This window comes from Triturus cristatus, chromosome 5_2 (genome assembly GCF_964204655.1).
Source record: "Triturus cristatus chromosome 5_2, aTriCri1.1, whole genome shotgun sequence".
NCBI classification, from domain to species: domain Eukaryota; kingdom Metazoa; phylum Chordata; class Amphibia; order Caudata; family Salamandridae; genus Triturus; species Triturus cristatus.
In genome coordinates this window covers 1,062,734,196-1,062,755,185 of record NC_140588.1, presented here as the reverse complement: position 1 = coordinate 1,062,755,185, position 20,990 = coordinate 1,062,734,196, and the positions used below count along the sequence as shown (strand labels likewise).

Genomic DNA, 20,990 nt, shown 5'->3' with positions numbered 1-20,990 from the left:
AATGAATTGTTTCTCAGATTTTGCCGGTATCCCTGTTCATGTTGCAGCAAATCAAAATGATGGTGCTCTTTTTCAGCAAGTCATGTAACAGTAATGTTAGGTAAGGAGGCTCCAGGCACTCTACTACCCACATTACAGTAGCGATGATGGCAGCAGTCCAAGTCAGACCAAGGATGCAGATTGTACAGCCTTGCACGTTGTCGCAGCGATCTCCTCCTTCTTAGGTGAGCTCATTTTCATCGGCAAACAACAAAATAGATGATGCTCTAAGGTCCTGTGCAGGCGTTGGTTTCTTCACTAACGTTGAGACGAGTAGTCACTAATAGGCTTACCCCTCTTTGTAGTCAGTCTTTAACCACCCAGGACAGTGGCTCAAATAGTCTCTTTTTGCGATAAAATGTGTTTCTTCCTGGATCGAAGCATATATCTAGATGCACCAGGGATTGTGTGGTCCAGGAAAACTTCCTCAGGTTTTTCAGGTGACACAGCTCGTCCTTTCTCGATAACCAAAATGTCGCGATGATCTGTGAGCACAGCAGGGCTCACGAAGGAAGAGCTTCCAGCACCTGCTGATAATTAGAAGACAAGCTGTCAGTTAACTGGGACAAATAGTCACTCATCAACATGTCTGGGGTACCTAATACTGGTGCAGAACAAATGGCTTGGCGTATCTTTTAGAAGGCGCTCTGGCACTCAGCAGTCCATGGGAGGGGCATCGGAGTGTCTTTAGTCAAAAGGGCCAACAAAGGTTTAATAATGTGCGAAAAACTGCCTACAAAAAGTGAGGCCAATCAGTGCGGGGTACAGGAGTGTCTAGAATGGTCTGAATCCGGACTGGTGTAGACAGGAGGTGACCTAAATAGGTAATTTGCTTTCTACAATATTGCAATTTCTTTTGCGAGACATTGTGATGATAGGAGGCAAGAAATGATAACAATAACAGTGTTCCTTCTTCACACTAGGTAAGGACGCCAGAGCGGCATCCTCATTGATAAGACAGGATCTCTCAACTATTGGACAATTGTTATTTAAAATAATACGCACATCTTCCAGATTAGTTTTGTAGCACAAAAATATTTAAGCATATCGATACCCACAATGTTGTCCGGCATGTTAGGAGAAAGCAAAAATTGCCATGCTGCAGTGAATTTGTCGAGTCCGAATTCAAGTGGCTATGAAAGCGGGCTATGTGTTGGTGTCCCATCAAATCCTATCAATGTTATCATTGTGCCGAACAGGGGAGCCCTTGTAACCAATTTTTTAGACAGAGAACTACGAGTAGCCCCTGTATCAACCAGAAAACGATCAGTAGATCCCAAGACGTTTGCGTCAACATAAGGACCCATTTGATCTACTGGCACCTCAACCGGTTCCTTACCCCATCCTAGGCATCCCTATGTATAATCAGAATCTGCAAGGACATCAGCAGAATAATCAGACATTTGGTATTGATTTAGTCTATCAAAAGTATTAGAATAATTTGTTCCTTGTTCAACTGCCTCAAACCTGGGAAGACCTCCTGTACCTCCCCTGTTTTCTGAATTCCCTGGGCGTCCTCTCATACTACCCCTTCCCCGATGGTACTGCTGACCACGCAAAAGAGGGCACTCAGAACGCCAATGCCCAGTGTCTTTACAATAAGCATACTGATCAGGGGACAAATTTGCTCAAGGGAGAGGGGGCACCCCAGGTGTATACATTGCACGTCCACCTCTTCCACCTCCCCTAAATGGTGGACCATATACTTGAGCCAACAGAACTTTTGTCGTAAATTCTTTAACCTTCTTATCCTCCCTGCCTTACGCTTCCTGTTCCTGTCGTTTATACTATTGGGCCATAGTCATAAGGGAAACTGGGGAAGACGTGGTCCAAGAATTCTCGCTAGCCTTTAAGCGACTAGCTATTTCCGGTAACATATTAGAGACAAATTTGTCAACAAACAAATGCTTACCCATATCATCGGCCAATGACTGACCACTAAAATCATGGAATGTCTCTTCAAATCTTGAAAAGAAATCAGAAACTAACTCATCCTTTTTCTGTTTACAGGACGCTAACGTAGTGCAATCTTTTTTCTTGGGGGGTGTGAGAGTCTTTAACTTAGTCACAATAGCTTGAGGAAGATCGAATATCTCCTTCTGAGGTTTCTGCGCAGGCTCCCTTTCCGCCTGTATTTGTTCTAAATGTTCCCAAGTATCACCATATGCTACATTATCATCTATTTTACGTATTGTTCTCCACATATCAGGGGCAAAAAAAGTCCAAAGAACATATCAATATCTGGCAAGGTCATAGTGCAAGAGCTAATGGCTCCTTCCACCTCCTCATAGAAGGCGGCGGGATTTTTCCGGGGGTCAGGCAAAACAGCCTTAAGAGCCATCACATCTGTTCTACTCCAAGGAGTATAAACCCAATTATATTTAAAATACCCCTTTGCATCATCCGAAGTTTTATCATCATTTGTTCCCGCACCCTTAGGAGGAACATAGAGGGGTGCAGCTTCATGCATAGGTTTTATAGCAACTGTACTACTAACGGGTGCAACCTCATCCACTGGAGCATCTACTTTCTGTGTTGGGGATTGAACTGTTTCTACACCTTTCTGTTTTCTAGCTAATTCTTGCTCCTTTCGTAAACGCAATGTTGCGTCTCGTATTTTAACCACTCGTCTAATCATATCAGATAAGGCTGAAAAAGGGAAAGTCCCATCTGTTAATCGTTTATAATCAGTATTTATATCCTTTGGCTCTAATTCCAGAGAAATTTGTCTATAATCAAATATTACCTCCCAAACAAATTTTTCTGCAAAATAAATTTGCTCTGACTTTTTTCCACTGTTGAATCGTAGTTACAATAAGCGATGCAGCGTGAAGCCGACGAGCCTCCTCCCTAGCAGCAGTTTTTAATTTATCTTTTTCTGCTTTAGTCAAAGTAGAGCGAGTCTGTCGCCCATCTTGTTTATCTTGTTCTTTGTCGTCTGAAGACAAATGCTCATCGTCAGAAACCTCATCAGGGGCACTCGGGGTGGGAAATTTATACGGGGGTGGGGGGTGTTCTAATAGGATGCAATCATCCTTAGACATATCAAGTAGGGAATAGAGAGGGCGCCTAATAGGATACTGGCCATTTACCTCTATTTGACGTTCTCTATCTTCTTTTTCTATTTTTTCCTTTTTTCCTTTATTTTTTAATTCTAGCTCTTTTTGATGTATCATTTTTCTGCTATAGCTTCTGCTCTCTTCGCTCTCTCTCGTACTTCTTTCTCCCACATACGCACACAATCAAACATATCCTGTCTACTCTTTCTTTTAAATAAACACTGCTCTACATATAGAACCTTTTTAGAATCGAATGACCCATTCACTAGCCATTGCAGAGCGGGATCTTTCTTTGTGTATTTGTTCCCTAGTGGACCGTACATTATGGAAGAAATACTATATTTGAAATGCATGTCTCTATTGGGTGTCCCTTTTGGGGGAGCCGGCTGACTTTGTTCCAAGCTTGCTTTGTAACCACCAGAGCAGCAACACCACCTACGGAGTGTGCTGAGAACAGGCATGTTTTACCAGTATTGTGTAAAATATTACTACTCCAAACAAATATTCTAAAAGGAAACAAATCTCCACATTACCTGCCTTCAAACTTTGCAAAGATTGAATAACAAATCCAAACAAAAAGCCCAGGCCAAACAAATCAAGAGTGCCACTTCAGCGACCTTACCAAAGAGAAGTCTCCAACATCCACCTGCTGATCTCCAAGCGACCTAATGGTCACTACAGAATTACGCCCAAAAAAAACCCCAGTCGAGACCGGCCACCACCTGGAGGGTCAAATCGGGAAAACCGGAAAAGTCACGGCGGCCTTCAAAGACAAATGTCTCTTCGTGCAGTGCGCTTCCTTAGTAATTTTTCAATCCTCCGTCAAGACCACTCCTTCAGACGGCCGCGTCTCCAATGGGGCCCCCACGTGTCGGGCGCCAACTGTGGAAATGTGCCTAAAAGTCGGCACCCTGGTGCAGGGTCACCCTCTTGTCCACGGGTCCAGAGACCAACAAAATAGAGATCGGCACTGGAGTTGGAATAAATAACAAGTTTATTAATCACTCATGAGTGGGACCACATCCACACAACATTCTCAAGTGCTGCAGGAGGTAGTACTCTGAATTCACAAACCATGTCCCTTTTATACCGGTTTTCTGCAATGTAAGCATGTGAACAGAAATAGGAAGAACAAGTTTTGGAAATAGTTATCAGCAAACAAGGGCAGATGAGTAACTACGTGGTCAGCAAAGTGGGAGAGGGAGCAGGAATGCGTATGGCAGCAGTAATTGGTCGACAGTTAACATCTGAGACCAGGTGCACTGGCAGCTACAAACCCTCAGCACGTACATTGCTTTAGCTGAGTCAGGAAGTCAACTAAAATAGATAACACAAGCTGAGTGGAAATACGAGCAGCAGAGGATGGGTGAGGGTAAGGAAACGAAATGGACACCATAGCCAAAATGGCTGTCACTTATGCTAAGTAAAATATTACACATTTCCATAATTTATATTTGCTCTTTCAGAGCACTGGTTTATCACCCATTGTCAGTTAATGCAAATGTAACAATCCTGCCCGAGCGAACAATGATTCGGCGCCAAACGTGAAGAGAAACACTGCATGTTTGGTGAAAGATGCGATTTTCTGACGCTTTTCTTACCCACAACCACATGCGTTGAGCTGGTGGCTATCTTCCACAACCAGTGCTCTTAACAGAGGTCTGAAGTTCGCCTGCTCTTGCCTTTTTAAAATCGTTATTTGTGTGCCCTGTAGATCAACACTAAAGTGTCTTAGCGGAGCTGTGGTAGGCTGTCAGTACTAGAGCATGGATGCTCTGGGCACATATTAATTGATGTCCATGGCAATCTTGTAAATAAATTCAAGTGCGGGAACCCGCAAGATATGAAACATGAGGCTCATCTGTAGGTGCTGGTGCCATCACAGGTACATGAGGAAAACTTGTAAATGAATTCAAGTGCGGGAACAGCAAGAGATGAAACATGAGGCCCATCTGCAGGTGCTGGTGACATCACAGGTACAAGAGGCAAAATTGTAAATTAATTCAAGTGCGAGAACCGCAAGAGTTGAAACACGAGGCTCATCTGCAGGAGCTGGTGCCATCGCAGGCAAATGAGGCAAAATTGTAAAATAATTCAAGTGCGGGAACAGCAAGAGATTAAACATGAGGCTCATCTGCAGGTGCTGGTGCTATTATAGTCACATCAGGCAAAATTGTAAAATAATTCGAGTGCAGGAAGAGCAAGACGTGAAATATGAGGCTCATCTGCAGGTGCTGGGGCCATCACAGGCACTTGAGGCAAAATTGTAAATGAATTCAAGTGCGGGATCTGCAAGAGGTGAAACATGAGGCTCATTTGCAAGTGCTGGTGCCATCACAGGTACAAGAGGCAAAATTGTAAATGAATTCAAGTGCGGGATCTGCAAGAGTTGAAACACGAGGCTCATCTGCAGGTGTTATGTTATGTTATGTTAGATTTATAACGCGCACAGATACTCGGCAGAGTGTCCCGGCGCTGGTGCCATCACAGGTACATGAGACAAACTTGTAAATGAATTCAAGTGCGGGAACTGCAAGAGTTGAATCATGAGGCTCATCTTCCGGTGCCGGTGCCATCACAGGTACATGAGGCAAAATTGTAAATTAATTCAAGTGCGGGAACCCGCAAGATATGAAACACGAGGCTCATCTGCTGGTGCTATTACAGGCACATCAGGCAAAATTGTAAATGAATTTAAGTACGGGAACAGCACGAGTTGAAACATGAGGCACATCTGCAGGTGCTAGCGACATCACAGGTACATCACTAATTGTTTTTATCTCAGCACTAGGATAGGTTTTCCGAACTATGCTTAACAGTGGAGCTGTGGCAGGAGGTGCAGCAACTGAGCCACACGAGCGATGTGGCGATAGCTTGGCTGTCGGACACACACCGGGAATACCTGTCCCTGCCCATCACGGTGGAAGAGGTCACGGAGGTGATCAGCTTACTGCCCAATGGTAAGGCCCCGGGCCCAGATGGGTTCACAAGCGAATTCTACAAAGCATTTGTGGATCTGCTGGCCCCTAGACTGGTGGAAATGTACGGGAATGCCCATGAACAGCAGAGCCTACCTCCGACCTTAAGGGAAGCACTACTACTAGCGCTCCTCAAACCACAGAAGGATCCAGAACTCTGTGATTCGTATCGACCTCTGTCTCTTATCAATCTGGACAATAAAATTCTGGCCAAGCTGCTGGCGGCCCGTCTGAACCTCCTAATGTCTAGGCTGATCTTGCCTGATCAATCCGGTTTCATACCGTCGCGCTCCACCGCGCATAATACGCGGACTCTGTTTGCATTAGCACACTATCTGACGCCTACTACCAAGGCGGCGGCGGTCTTCCTAGACGCGGCCAAAGCCTTTGATTCACTGGAATGGACCTACCTGCGCACAGTGCTGCAGAGGATGGGCTTTCCGCACATGTTTCTCCAGTGGATACAACTCCTGTACGATGCGCCACTGGCGCGAGTTCGGGTGAATAAGTACATCTCGGAGCCCATTGCTATACAAAGGGGGACTAGACAGGGATGCCCTTTGTCCCCTCTCTTGTTTGCACTGGCGCTGGAACCGTTGGTGTGCAGGATCAGGCAGGGCCATCACCATTCAGCTTTGCAGTTCCCGCAACGGCCGTTGCATATATCATTGTATGCGGACGATATGCTGCTATATATGCGAGATCCAGAGGAAAATTTGAACCCATTGCTGAGGGAATATACTAAATTTGCGCACCACTCCGGTATAAATATAAATTGGGCTAAGTCCCTGATTATCCCTCTGACGGATAGTACGCAACCGCACCCTATGGATTATCCGCTGGAGTGGAGGAATGACCCGATAAAATATCTGGGTGTATGGTACCACCGCGACCCTGAAATTGTGATTCGGACTAACTATGGGAGGGCAGTCGACGCCTTAGAGGGGAAAGTGCGAAGATAGATTCAACTGCCACTGTCTTTGGCGACCGCATTGCCATTGTAAAAATGGTGATGTTGCCCAAACTGCTATACCTTTTCAATAACATCCCCATTCATCCTCCAGCAGAGGTTTTTCGACGGATTAAGTCAATGGTCCTCCAGCTAATATGGGCGGGCAAAACAGCCAGGGTTGAGCTGCGGACGCTTACACTACCATATTGCCAGGGGGGTTTCGGGGTTCCCGACTTCCTGCTCTACTACCTTTGTGCGCAAGCGCAATATGCGCATTTCTGGTATCATAAAGTCCCATTCCTCACCCATACTGCGATTGAGGAGGGAGATGCTCTGCCGATTCCACTGGAGGCGGTGATAACCCATCGTAGGCCTCCACTCCACCAGAACGATATTAATACGATAGATGCCACAAACAAAGCTTGGCATATGATGGGTAGGAAAGCTAACAAATTGCCACTATACACCCCAGCTCTTCGGCTCCAGTGGCATCTCGAGATATCGGTCACCCAGGAAGAGATGGGGGTGGGGTTGCTACGGCGGGTCGGTATAGACACGATGGGAGATCTCTATGAGGAGGGGACTTTCAAAACGCTTGAACACCTGACATATATTAGTAATAAAACAGCACTGTCCCAATTCAACTACTACAGATTACAGCAGGCCATGAAAAACCTGTATCCAACATTTCCGGCAGAGCCGCCAGAATTGACTGCTCTGCAGTGGCTGATAACCACGCCCACGGCCAAACACTTGGTATCCACGCTCTATACTAAATTGCAGACAGACATAGCGGCGAATACACATAAATCTATGCAGAAGTGGAATACTTGCCTAGAGGCTCCTCTAACTGAGAAAGAATGGGAGATAGCCTGCACGTTAACGGGCATGCTGACACCCAATGGCAACCTACGTATCCTACATTTCAAATACCTACACCAGACATATTACACACCAGATAGGCTGCACAGGTATGGGTTACGACTGGATTCCAGGTGTGGTCGCTGCGGTGAAGAGGGGGCGGATTTCATGCATCTGGCATGGTCCTGTAGGGCGCTTGTGGAATACTGGACACAAGTAACGCAATTGCTGGGGGCTATGGTGGGTGGTGAGGTGGGATGCAATGCTAAGACCTGTTTGCTGGGATTGATGCCGGGAGTGACAGCCCTGAAGCGTAAATTCTGTGTGATCTCGTTACTCATGGCAAAACGGAGGGTCTCACTATGCTGGAATAGTAGAATGATCCCGAAACCCAAAGACTGGATTGCTGACTTGACGTACTGCAGGGATACCTTAAAGACCTGCGAGGAAGAACTCCCTACCAGATCGAAGCCGAGGGATTACTGGGCGTACCTCACCCAATACCTGAATCTACATCAAGTTTACTGAATGTTTGTTTATACGGCATTTCTGGGCTGAGGGCATTGAGGGCCGTTTGAATAGGGATGGATCAGTAAGACTGGACGAAGGATGCTGTTGTACAGTGACCACGCTTGTTATGGTTGTATTTGATTTGTACACATTTAAAATGCTAATAAAAAAAACTAAAAAAAAACTGAGCCACACGAGCAAGGATAGTATCGATACAGCTCAGCACTGAGCTGTGCGTGTACCGAAGAGGGAGTTGACATGCATTTGTTATGCTGTGTGCTTGGCCAGCAGCACAGGCTAGTGGAGGACCTTGTGGGTCATGCTTGAAGTGCTGTGGCAGAGCTGACCCCTGTGCTGGACTAGAATAGATGTGTCATGTTTATCAGTGCAGTCCATTCCTTCACATTTAACATGTAGAACAACAGGTAGTACTCGAGGGTGTGCGCTGACTCTGGACTTGCGCTGTGTGCGTCATTCCCATGGACTGGGCATCATTCATGGCTCAGAGACAGACGCTGACCCACAAATAATCATCACACAAACGTCTGTGATATGTCATCGATTGAACATTACTTTGACAGGATATTAACTTAGCACAGCATTCTTAACCACTTGTTCATGCTATAATTAGCTTTCTCTAACATCCAAAACTTTTATTTTATAACCATCCCCAACAGGGCCAGCTTTAGCACTGGTGGCGCCCGGCCGATCACCTGCCACCCACTTATGACCTCCTCCCCAGAGTATCATCTTCCAACAGTGCCCCTCCTCCCTCCATAGCCCTCTCTCACATATACATATATATTTAAAGCGCTGGTTGTGGTTGGCCTTACTAATAAGATTGTATGTTTTCAGCATCATTGGGAATAGACATGAAAGAATGAGGACAAAACATAACGTCCTAACCTACACTATACAATTTGCATGAACCTCATAGGTCACACACACTGCCATAATAACAGTGTAGTCTATGAACTACAAGTAACAAAAGACTCTCCATGACAAAAGCAGTAACTCACTGAGCAAGCCACAAAAAATACAGTTCTGTGATCTGTATGGGATGCATTCTTTGCAGCAGACACATTAACCCTCTGTGCTCTGTGCTACTTGATGATGATAACTGTCACTATGCAAAGCTCCATGTCTGTCTAGGAGGAACATTAATCATCAGAGTTATCTTGACATGTTTAGTGTTGCCCGAAAACTGCTGGACGCAGAACGATCTCTGCATAAAGTATTGTGAAGCCATTGGTTCAATCAATCAATCAATCAGGGAATTGTAAGCGCGCTACTGACCTGTGAGGGTCTCAAGGCGATGAGGGGGGGGGGGGGGGGTTCCGCAGATCTGTTTAGCCGAAGAGCCAGGTCTTGAGGGTCTTCCTGAAGGTGTTCAGGGAGGGGGCGCATCTGATGTCTGCCGGTAGCTCGTTCCAGGTCTTGGCTGCAATGTGAGAGAAGGATCTTCCGCCTGCTCTGGCTCTGTGGATGCGAGGTTAGAAGATCGGAGGTTTCTTTTGGGTACGTGTAAGTTGATTCTGTCGTTGAGTTATTTGCGTCCGTTGTTGTGTAGGCATTTGTACGTGTGAGTGAGGATTTTGAAAGTGACTCTTTTCTCCACGGGGAGCCAGTGGAGACTTCGTAGGTGTTGGCTGATGTGTTAGTGTCGGGGATGCCGAGGATGAGTCTGGCGGCAGTGTTCTGTATTGTCTGGAGTTTGCGGAGTAGGGACCCTGTTGATGCCGGCGTAGAGTGCATTTCCATAGTCTAGTCTGCTAGTAATGAGTGCGTCGGTGACTGTCTTCCTTGACTCAGGGGGGATCCACTTGAAGGTCTTGCGGAGGGTGTTGAAGCAGCTGGAGGTGACGGCGTTTACCTGTCTGTTCATGGTGAGTGGAGTACTATGCTGAGGTTTTTAGCGTGGTCTGAGGGGGTAGGTGGGCTTCCGAGGGCGGTCGGCCACCAGGTGCTGTCCCATGCAGAAGGGGTGGTACCGAGGATGAAGACTTCTGTCTTCTCGGCGTTGAGCTTCAGGCAGCTATTGGTCATTCAGACTGTGACGTCTTGCATTCCTTTCTGGAAGTTGAGTTTGGCAGTGGTGGGGTCTTTGGTGAGGGAGAGGATGAGCTGGGTGTCGTCGGCATAGGATACGATGTTGAGGCCGTGTTGTCGGATGATGGCTGTGAGTGGGGCCATGTAGATTTTGAAGAGGGTGGGGAGAGGAAGGGTGGGAGTCTGATCCTTTGGCTTCTTCCGGTGAGGAATGATCGGGTCCAGCCCAGGGCTGTTGTGTGCATGCCTGCATCATGTAGTCTGGCGACTAGTGTGCGGTGGGAGGCGGTGTTGAAAGGCCGCTGGTGGGTCCAGTAAGATGAGGGCTGCGGAGTGGCCTTGGTCCTGGAGGATGCCGATGTCGTGTGTAGCGGCGAGTACGGTGGTCTCTGTGCTGTGGTTGCTTCGGGATTCGGATTGGGATGGGTCGAGGATGGGGTTCTCTTCAATGAATCGTGTCAGTTTCCTGTTGACTGTTTTCTATGCAACTTTGTCTGCAAAGGGGAGGAGCGAGATGGGCCGATAGTTCTTGAGGTTGGTGGGGTCAGCTGTGGGCTTCTTGAGCAGGGGTCTGACTTCTGCGCGCTTCCAGTCATCTGGGAAGGTGCCTGTTTTGAAGGTGGTGTTGATGGTGCATTGTAATTTGGGTGCGATGGTGGCCGCAGCTCTGTGGTAGATGTGAGGAGGGCAGGGGTCAGTGGGGGCCCCTCAAGTGGTTGGTTTTCATGGTCGAGGCGGTGTCTTCGGCCGTGATCGATGTCTAGTTGGAGATGGTGGGCTGGCTGGTGTTTCTGAGGAGCAGGGGGCCGTATGTGGTGCCTGGTGGATGGTCGATGAAGTTGTCGTAGGGGTTTTTGATCTTGAGGTGGAAGTAGGTTCCAAGCTTGTCGCAGAGGTCTTGGGATAGGGTGATGTCTGTGGCTTCGCTGATTGGGTTGGTGAGTTCTTGAATGACACTGAAAAGTTCCTTGCAGTTGGTGGAGTTGGCCAGGAGTTTGTTGTGGATGAAGTTCCTCTTGGTGGCTCTGATGTGGTTGTGGTAGTCCGTCATGTTGTCCTTGTAGGTGGTGGGGTTTTCGGTTGTCTTGGTGTTTCTCCAGGCATCTGCAGGTGCGTCTGGCTTCTTGGAGAGTAGTGGTAGGCGTGGTGGCTTTCCTTGGTCGTTGTCTGTCGGGGTTGCGTAGCGGGTGAGCTAGTCTGCGCAGGTGGAGATCCAGGTATGGAGTTCTCTGGCTGCGTCATTTTCGTCGGGTGCCCAGGTGTGGTTGTCTCGGGTGATGGTGGAGATAAGTTGCTTGTCGGTAACCTTGCTCCAGTTCCTTTGTGCTGGGAGTGGGGCTGGTTTGAGTGCCTTGGGTTTGTTTATGGCAAAGTGTACGCAGTGGTGGTCAGTCCATGGCAGCTGCGTTGTGTGTCTGAATTGGACACGGTTTCCTGCTGCGAAGATGGGGTCGAGGGTATGTCCTGCTCTGTGGGTTGGTGTGTTGACGAGTTGTTTAAGTCCGATGCTGGCAAGGTTGTCACAAAGGATAGTGGAGTTGGGGTCCCTGGGGTTGTCGAGGTTTAAGTTTAGGTCTCCAATGAGTATGTAGTTTGTTGAGGCGATGGCGTGGTGTGCGATGAAGTTGGTGATGTTGGTGGCAAAGGGTGTTCGGGGGGGGGTCTGTCGATGAGGGTCCCTCGGAGCGTGGCTTTGGGGGTGGCCTGGATCTGGGAGTGCAGGTGTTCGGCGGAGGGAAAGGTTTCGCTGGAGGTGGTGGGGCAGAGGGTGCTCTTGTGGGTGATGGTGAGGCTCCCTCCTGGGTGGTTGGGGTGGTCTTTCCTCTGGATCTTGTATCCGTCTGGGATGGCGGTGCTGATGTTGGGGGCAGAGGATGCGTTGGTCCAGGTCTCTGTGAAGAAGGCGATGTCAGGCGAGAGAGAGTAGAATATGTTCTATATTTCCATGGCGTGTTTGTGTACGTTGCGTACGTTCAGGAGGATGCATTTTAGGGTGTCGCCGGTGCTGGCATCGGCGGTGTTGGAGGCCGGGGTGGCAGTGAGGGTCTGGCGGCAGTGGAGGCAGGAGAACTTGTCATGGGTCGTGTTCGGCGAGGCCTGTTGGCATTCTCGAAGTCTTCCAGGTTTGAGTGCGAGGAGGGTGGTAGCATCGTAGCGATGGGTAGTGGGAGCTCCAGGGTTCCTGGCGCTGGCCGTGGTCAGGTCGCGGACGGGCACAGATGGGCTTGCCTTTGGCGCGCCCGCTGCGTGCTTCCACTGCGCATCCGTGCAGCGGCCACTATTAAGTAGGGGAGGTGGGAGGGAGGAGAGGCTGGGAGGCGGGAGCGGGGGAATTCCTGGGGGGGGAGGGGCTGCAGGGGCAGCAGTGGCGAAAGGAACAGGCAGGCACAAGAAAATAAAAACAGTGGTGGAATTAGAGCAAGACACAGATGGGCACAATAACAGTGGCACAACAGGGAAAACAATTATAGAAAAAACAGCTGAGAAAGGTTACGGTGGTTGCAGGCAGTCTGGTGTCAGTTGAAGCAGGCGCAGGAGCGAGCAGCAGTCTCAAACCTCTCAAGGAGGAGATCGGGGTCTGGATGCAAGAGACGGCACAGCGGAGCAGCAGGGTGAGAGTAGACCTAGACCGAGGGCGGAGGTGGTTACTCTACATACCCCCCACCCACCCCGAGGTCAGCACCCAGGTGCAGCTGCACCGGTCGCAACTCCCTGATCTCCAGATCCGCCACCTTGACCCTGGCGGAGTTTCAATAGCTCCCCCTTCCCCCCTCTTCCCCCCCCCCCCCCTCCCTACTGTCCGTTATTCTGCCAAGCATCAATATGAGGTAAAAGGATCAAGTGAGATGATAAAGCGCAGTCAAAATACACAATTTTATCGCACATTTTCCCCACCTTCCACTCTAGAGATTCAGATTTTTGGAGCAGATTTAACTGCCTTTTCTCTGCTGTTTCGGATATGGTTTCAATTTCAGGAAAAAGTGCAAAGTCTGACGCGCCTTTCTCTCACGTTTTCTGTGTATTTTCCACACTTCAGTAGAGTATAAATGAGAATGTTCTCAAAAGAAGAGCCCGTTTTCTCTCGGTTACACGGATATGCACCAAGACTGGACTTTTGTACAGGTGATGAACTTCCACAAGAATGACCGTGTGCACAGTTATTCCTGTTTCTCTCACTCTGATGCTTAGGTCTCTTAAGAAAGGGAGAGAGAGAGAACTGGCGAAAGAAAGGACTATGAATGAGAGAGGGAGGAATGATCCCCCTTAGAGATGCTATTTCTCGAGGTGATCAGGTGGCAGCCGGTCAGGTGCACCAAATTCCTAATAAAAATCTTAGGTTGCATTTGCTGGTTAGACAGATTTTAAATTGTGCTGCTGTTCCATTACGTTGGTGCTGCGTTCTCGGAGATGCATTTTATAATAGGTTATGCGCATTTGGCTACACGTATTCATTGGTGCATTCAGAGGTACTTGCGGGAGGATGGAAGGGCAGATGGGCTGGATGAACAGCTTCTATAAGAAAGCAGATGTAAAAGTTGTCACACCTGTTTATTTTTTTCTTGCAGCCTGCTGTGGTGCATCTCCAGGGCTCTGGTTCTACTGTACAAGTCAAGAATGGTAAGGATCTAGGAGAAGGCCTCTTTGCCTACGCTTTGCTGGCACCTATATGAAATATACCTTTTTTGCTGTATTCCTGCATTTCTTCTGTAAATAACATAAGATTTCTGGTGAGGGGTCTTCTGGTGGACTGAGTCAGGTGCATGAAGACTGACCACATGAGCATACACTCATGACAAGAAGCTGGGCGTAGATCACACGCGCTGGTCTCATTCATTGCGCTAGGAGACCTGAGAATATATGTGAAGACTAAGTGCTGTTTTGGGAGACCAAAGTGTCCTTTCTTAATCCTTATTCACGTATATCTTACTCTGAAGTAGTTAACATCCTCGTCACAATCATACCTGTGGAAACGACAAAAACATATACTATATTCCTTTATACAAATTCATTTATTTTAAATATATAAATAAAATCTCAGAATGCTATATGAAAATCACATAAACACAGATAGGTTTCCTCTTTACGTTGCGGCTGTTAAGCCAAAAATCTTTACACTCAAATGTAGTACATAGACTATTCTAGACCCGTAGAAAACTACCAATTATACAGTTGTGCATCATAGACTAAACGTTGGACTAATCCACCACTGTGTGGGGGGATCCTGCAACACTTAATATCCCCCCTCTCTCTGAATGAACCAGGAGTTTCCACTACAGTCGGCGCACAGAGCCAGTTCTTTTTGAAGCCTATGAACTAAGACTTTTCAGCATTTGTATTTATATATGAACATGGCACTCACAAATATTGTGTGTGTGTATTGCGGAGCACCCTCCAAAAGCCTTTCCCATTGAAAGTTTACAAATGTTGGGTTGTAATGATAAAAAATCCTTATGTTACCAGGTATTTTTAAAGCGCACGTACACCAGAAAGGTTTTACGGCGCTGGGGCAGAAGAGGGAAGGGACTCAGAGCTTATCTATAAGCCTGTCTAAAGAGTCATGTTTTTAGCAAAGTCCTAAAGTTACAGATTCTGGAGGTCACAAAGGTAGGATTTTTGCTGTGAGGAGATTTAAAAATAATGCTCCCAGTTTTAAATAAGGCCCTCTGGGCGACTGGCAGCCAGTGTAATTTTGCCAAAAGAGGTTTGATGTGACAATATCTAGGCGGGCGCCAGACCAGCCTGGCAGCCTGGTTTTGAACCTGCTGCAGCTTCTGACTCAGTCCCTTATAAAGTTCCAGATAGAGTGAGTTTGCATAGTGGATACGGACATGACAAAGGTGATTATGATCTGAGTGATTGACTCAATAGTAAAATATTTCTGGATTTTGGGGATTTTCCAGAACTGTTACTGCGCTTATCCAAAGCTTCATTGATGGGTCTTCATTTATGATGACCTCAAGGCTCTTGACCACTTTTTTGAGGGGAGGAGGAGCACTGATCTCCACTGGCCAAATGGAATGGTTCCAGCGATGCAGTTTGTTTTTAATCACCACATTTTCAGTCTTATGGGAATTCAACTTTAACTGATGACAATTCATCCAGTAACAGATATAGAGCAGATATAGAGGTTGAAAAGATGGGGGGACAAAGAGGACCCCTGTGGTATTCTGCAGTTAAGTTCTACCTTTGACGAGGAAAAAGGGGTGAGATATACCGATTGTGAATGGCCAGAAAGGATTAACTTTATCCAGATCCCTGCACACTTGCAGCCCTGAGGCATTTCATTAAGAGGTTTTAATCTACTGTGTCTGCAGATAAGTCTAACAGGCCAAATGCCTGGGCCAATCCTTTGTCTGCTTCTTCTTTCATATTGTCAGTTATGGAGAGATTAACTGTTTCTGTGGAGTGGGCAAGGCAAAACCCCGCCTGGTTGGAATCAAGAAAGGAAGAGTCCTCTAAGAACGTGCTTAAGAGTTGGGCAATGTGTGCCTCTAGTATCTTGACTAAGTAAAGGAGGAATGAGATTGGGGCTGTAGTTTTTCAAGATGGAGGGATCTTCCATAGATTTTTTTTGGAGTGTTATGACTACCGCCTCCTTGAAGGTATGGAAGACAATGCCCTGACTGAGAGATAAGTTGAGCAGAGAGATCACTGGATAGGGGAAGCATGAGATTTCTTTTTGCATCCTTGGGGGACAGATGTCTTCCGGGGAGCCTGATTTGACCTTAGTCATCAATTTCAACAGGTCATCTCTAGTGATGGATGTTAAAGACAGAGTTTTAAAGGATTCACATCTTCTGAGCCGGTAGTGCTAGTTAAGGGGCTGGGAGGAATAATGTATTTACTCATCTATGTTTTGTCAATGAAAAAGAAGCTCAAGTTGTCACACAGTTTTTGAGTGAGGACTATCGGCATGCTTGATCGATCTGGATTAGAAAGTTCAAATGTAGTATCAAATATTTCTTTTGTTTTGTTGCCAGAATGTAGGATTTTATTTAATAAACAGGTAGATTTAGCCTCCCTAATTGATTTCTTGTAAGCTTTTAGTCGCACAATGTAAATGTCCTTGTCCTCCCGAGTGTAGGTTTTCAGCCATTTTCACTTGGACTGGTGTAGCTCAAGTTTCTTTTAGTTGCTCTGTGTACCATTTTGATGCTTCATGGTGGCGAATTGGTTTTATTTTCTGTTTCAGGGCGTATAAGTTACTTGCTTCCCTGAGCCAAAAGATTATAGCATTTTCCTGATCACCTACATTTTCGCTATTAGTAAGTATGGTTGAAGCTAAAGAGTCACATAAGTTGTTAACGCTGGTTCAATTCCTAGAATAAATGCCATTCCAGACTACATTGCAGCCAGCAACGATAAGACAACTTGCTGCTTACACGTCTAGGTAATGAGGAAAAGTGCAATCTGAAAAGGCTTACTTTACAAGGATTAAAAAAGACTTCCTGTGATTTTGAGGAGCCAGGAGTTCCACTACGGTGCCTTGTACTGGCAAGTGCCTCACAAATGGATCTACTCAAACCAATTGAAAACCAATCCTTCCAAGCTTCTGTCAGATTTGTGCAGATTTGTCACACAGTACCAAGGTGATCAGCAAATTAACACTTCTTGCCCCTCCATTTTTAACTGTGCCCTTCTCCTATCCCGGAGATGAACCTGGGTAACCTTAAAATTGTCAGGAGAAGGCTAGGCCCCGGCCAAATTGTGTGCAGACCATCAAACCATTGCAACATTCTGAATAAAACGAAAAGTATTTGGAGACCCTCTTTAAATTTGCCCTATATTCTATTTTATTATGATCAGACCTGAAATGCCTTCGCTGGGTGTATCCTGCTAACAAGCTACCACATTTTTTCCAGATTCATTAAACAGTGCCAGATTTATAAGAAAACGAAAATTCTTGTGTCAGGCCCTCCATGAATGTTGTCTCCCCTTGCTTGATTGGCATCAGAGATACCAATGGAAAACTAATTCTTTGTAGCGTCTTTCAAATTTCTGGCAGGTTCATCACACACTACCAAAGTTATTAGTGAATTAGCAATTGATCATCTTTTTTAACTACTCCCTTACCATTGATAAATCTAGTTGCTTTGTGGAAAGTTTTGGCTGATTTGTCAAGTGAGGGCCGAGAGAAAGGGAGGGGGTCCTCAAATGTTTTGCTCTATGCAATTTCCATGGGTAGTTTGCAGTTTTTAGACACGGCTACAGTCCGAACCACTGAACGGATTTACACTAAGCTTTGGCAGAAAGCTAACTCTTGGTCCAGAAAGAGTGCTTTTTGTAATTTAGTGTAAATCTGTTCAGTAGTTTTGGAGTTATTAAAGAAAGAAAAGTATAGATATCTAGAGATGTGAATCCCGCGGGTACCCATTGGGGATCTGCGGATCCGAAGCCCAATGGGAAAAAGAACTCACACACCATACCCTCACCGCACACGGCCAAAGGTTGTGCGTAGCAAGCAGGGTTGGGTGATGTTATAGTTAGGTTGACGTTTTACACACACACAAAACCATACCATGGGTAAAACGTAAACCTAAATATAACGTCCCTGGAATCTTTGATTTTTTTCAGTTTATTTGATATATATATATATATATATATATATAATAATAATAATAATAATAATAATAATAATAATAAAGCCACAGTCCTGAAACAAACTCCACTCCACGGAAAATCAGGTACGGACCACAGCGTATTTTAAAGTTTCCAGTGCTTTATTGCAAAATCCACAGCATGACGCGTTTCGACCGGGTCTCCCCGGTCTTGATCACATGTGTATATATATATATTTATATATACACACACACACACAAACATACCTATATATGTAATAGATATGAAGTGTTCTGGGGTCCCGGCATGCAAGGTGGAATTATTGTCACTTTTAGGACTTCAATGAAGATTCGTACAATGCAAAACCAGAACTAGAAGTAATTCATTCATATTTATAAATCGCATACAACACCACAGTTTCACAACATAATCTCAAAATGACTAACAACTACTATATATAACACATACTATCATTAAAGGTAAACATGGTTCAGGCTTGTTAAGCTAAATATAGGCCTTTCATCAGAACATAAAATTAATACTTCCTGCTAGTGGAGATAGTACGGTGTAGTAATACAGAATTTGCCGTTAAACAAAAAAGCTAATTATTTACCATGAAATCATGTTTCTTTGTACATTATGTTCTGTCAAGCTTGCCTATTTAGCAATTCTAGGGTTTTCATCATGACATAAAATTAATAGTTTCTGCCAGTAGCAAAAGCGTGGTGTAGCAATACAGAATATGCATTTAAACAAAAAGCGTGTTATTTACTATAATACTTTTTATTGTATGTTCATTATGTTATTTATCTTGTCTCGTACATGGAACCATATTACACTAGGCGCCACAACACATTACATTACTGGCTTATTCACTTGTACAAATAATGTCAGTGATTCCTTAATTCAGAGAGATTACAGTGGGGAAATATCACATAGGAAAATAAATATCAAACAGTCCCATGTTCTCATAATTTAAAGCTCTCTTTGTCTTCGGGGCAGATGTTTCACTCAAACCATTGTTTTTTTGTCTCAGTCTGACAGGCTTGAATTCAAGTGGACTCATTTTGGACTCAGAATACGAAGAGTTTAGTACATCGGTTCTAACAACTGTTCTTTAGGTGGAATGGCATAACAGTTTATCATTTACCAGTGCGTGAACAGTGTCAGACGAGCATTTTGTTTTGCTCATTGTGTAGTTCAAATGTGGTTTGTTAAGGAAGAGAAACTCGTGCTGGGCATCCAGGCAATGGAACTTTGTGATCTCTTACAATTACTATAAATGCTCAGTCTAAAACAAAACTGCATTATATGAAATGGATCTTTGTCGTAAGTAATACAGCAGCAAAAGCCATTACGCATGTTCTTTCCAGGTCACTCAAAGGTCAAGCTTCCTATAACCTGGAACTATATATATATAGGCACCTGCACAAGGGAGGCTGCTCTCACCCCACTGTGCTGTCTCCAAATGACACTGAAGAAAGGCTCCAGCGTAATGTCAGAACATTTCACTCCAGTCTGTGTTACTGTAGAAAACTTTAGATATTCAAAATCATTTTCGCACAGACTCGTTTTTACCCCTCTATTTCATCTTAAGAACATACGCTTATAAATAGCAGACTTGTTGCAACATCATCTAGTTTGAGGTTTTAAGGCTCAAACGTGTCGATTCTATGTCTTTATTTAAGCCGATCCGTACTGGATTCAAACTGTTGATTAAGCACTGTCATTAATAATGCGTCTCCTCTCCCCGATGTCCCCCACGCGCTATGGTGTTATTTGCTTGTTAATGAGCCATTTTAAGTTTGTTTTTTATTGTTTTTCGGAATAAAATGAGGTACTGGAGGTTATATTTTTTCTTAACAATGGATGGATATTCAATTGATATTCTCAAATTATTGTACCTGTTTTACTCACTGATATCCCAATATACAGGACTGCACATCAGCACTGTATGCGATAAATGACTTCCCACCAGTTGGAATTTGTGGGCAGCTTCAAAAAAGTGTTCTTTCTTTGTAAATTAGAAACACTTGATGCAGGTGACATGTCAATTTTCACATTGTCCACAACAAAACTTTGCCACTGTTCGGGCCATTCTACAAGCTCAGTTACTGCTTAATTTGCTATTGTACTATAATTAAGTCTCCATGCAAATAAAGGCCATGGACCCGGTTTTCTGCCATAATGTACAGTTTTCCAGTGCCTTTTAACGGTTATAATCTGTTGCGGTCAGAGAAAGTGGTAAGCCTGGCTAACTCTCGCTTATTATTTTCAGTAGACACAGATTTTCTCTAAGTGGGTTCAATGCTCTTTTATATGCTCTAATACTCGGGCAGTTGACTTGAACCTGTGCGCTCAGTTGTGTTGGCAAACATACCTAGTGTCTCTCAATCACTTCCAATCATGCTGGGATTTAGAAGAATTGCCTCACAGGCAAGTTCCTCTGCAAACTATGAGAATTGTCTCTTCTAAAATATAGAAGCATATTTGTGTCCAATAATCAAGATACAATTACTGCTTTCGATGGTGATGCTGTTTGGATATAATCCACAGATAATGTCACATTTAGCTCATGGGAAATAAGTGAGATATGAATTGTCCTTAAACGTTGTTCTCCCTCCTTCAGTGTTTCTAGAGTACCAATGATCTACTTTCAAAATAGAAACATTTCACCAAAAAAATTGTATCATTGGATATGTTTATATGCTGTAAGTTACCATTATATATAGAGCTGGGTCAGATGTCATGCTCATCAACTTGCCTTCCTCAAAGTTCTTCTCGTCCTTGTGAGGCATGCTTCACCAGTTTCTTCCAATATTCAAGCTCCTTAGCAGTGAGTATGGCTGATAGTAATACCACGTGCACAGACTGTAGAGTAGAAGCTGCCTTCTTCCTCCCACATAAAAGCATAGTGTACAAAATGCAAAGGTATTGGTAGAAAATTCAAATTGAGAAGGTATTAGCAAAAGGATGAGATGC

The 20,990-nt window shown here is 45.2% G+C and overlaps 1 protein-coding gene across 3 annotated transcripts in view; it reads left to right on the top strand.

The window, feature by feature from the left end:
• Positions 1 to 20,990, top strand: part of EDA (ectodysplasin A) — a 1,792,848-nt gene that overhangs the window by 1,536,777 nt on the left and 235,081 nt on the right. For all 3 annotated transcript variants that reach the window (XM_085608342.1, XM_085608341.1, XM_085608340.1), the window contains exon 6: positions 14,015 to 14,066. In XM_085608342.1, coding sequence (XP_085464468.1) covers positions 14,015 to 14,066 — 52 coding nt within the window. The remainder of the gene's footprint in view (positions 1 to 14,014; positions 14,067 to 20,990) is intronic.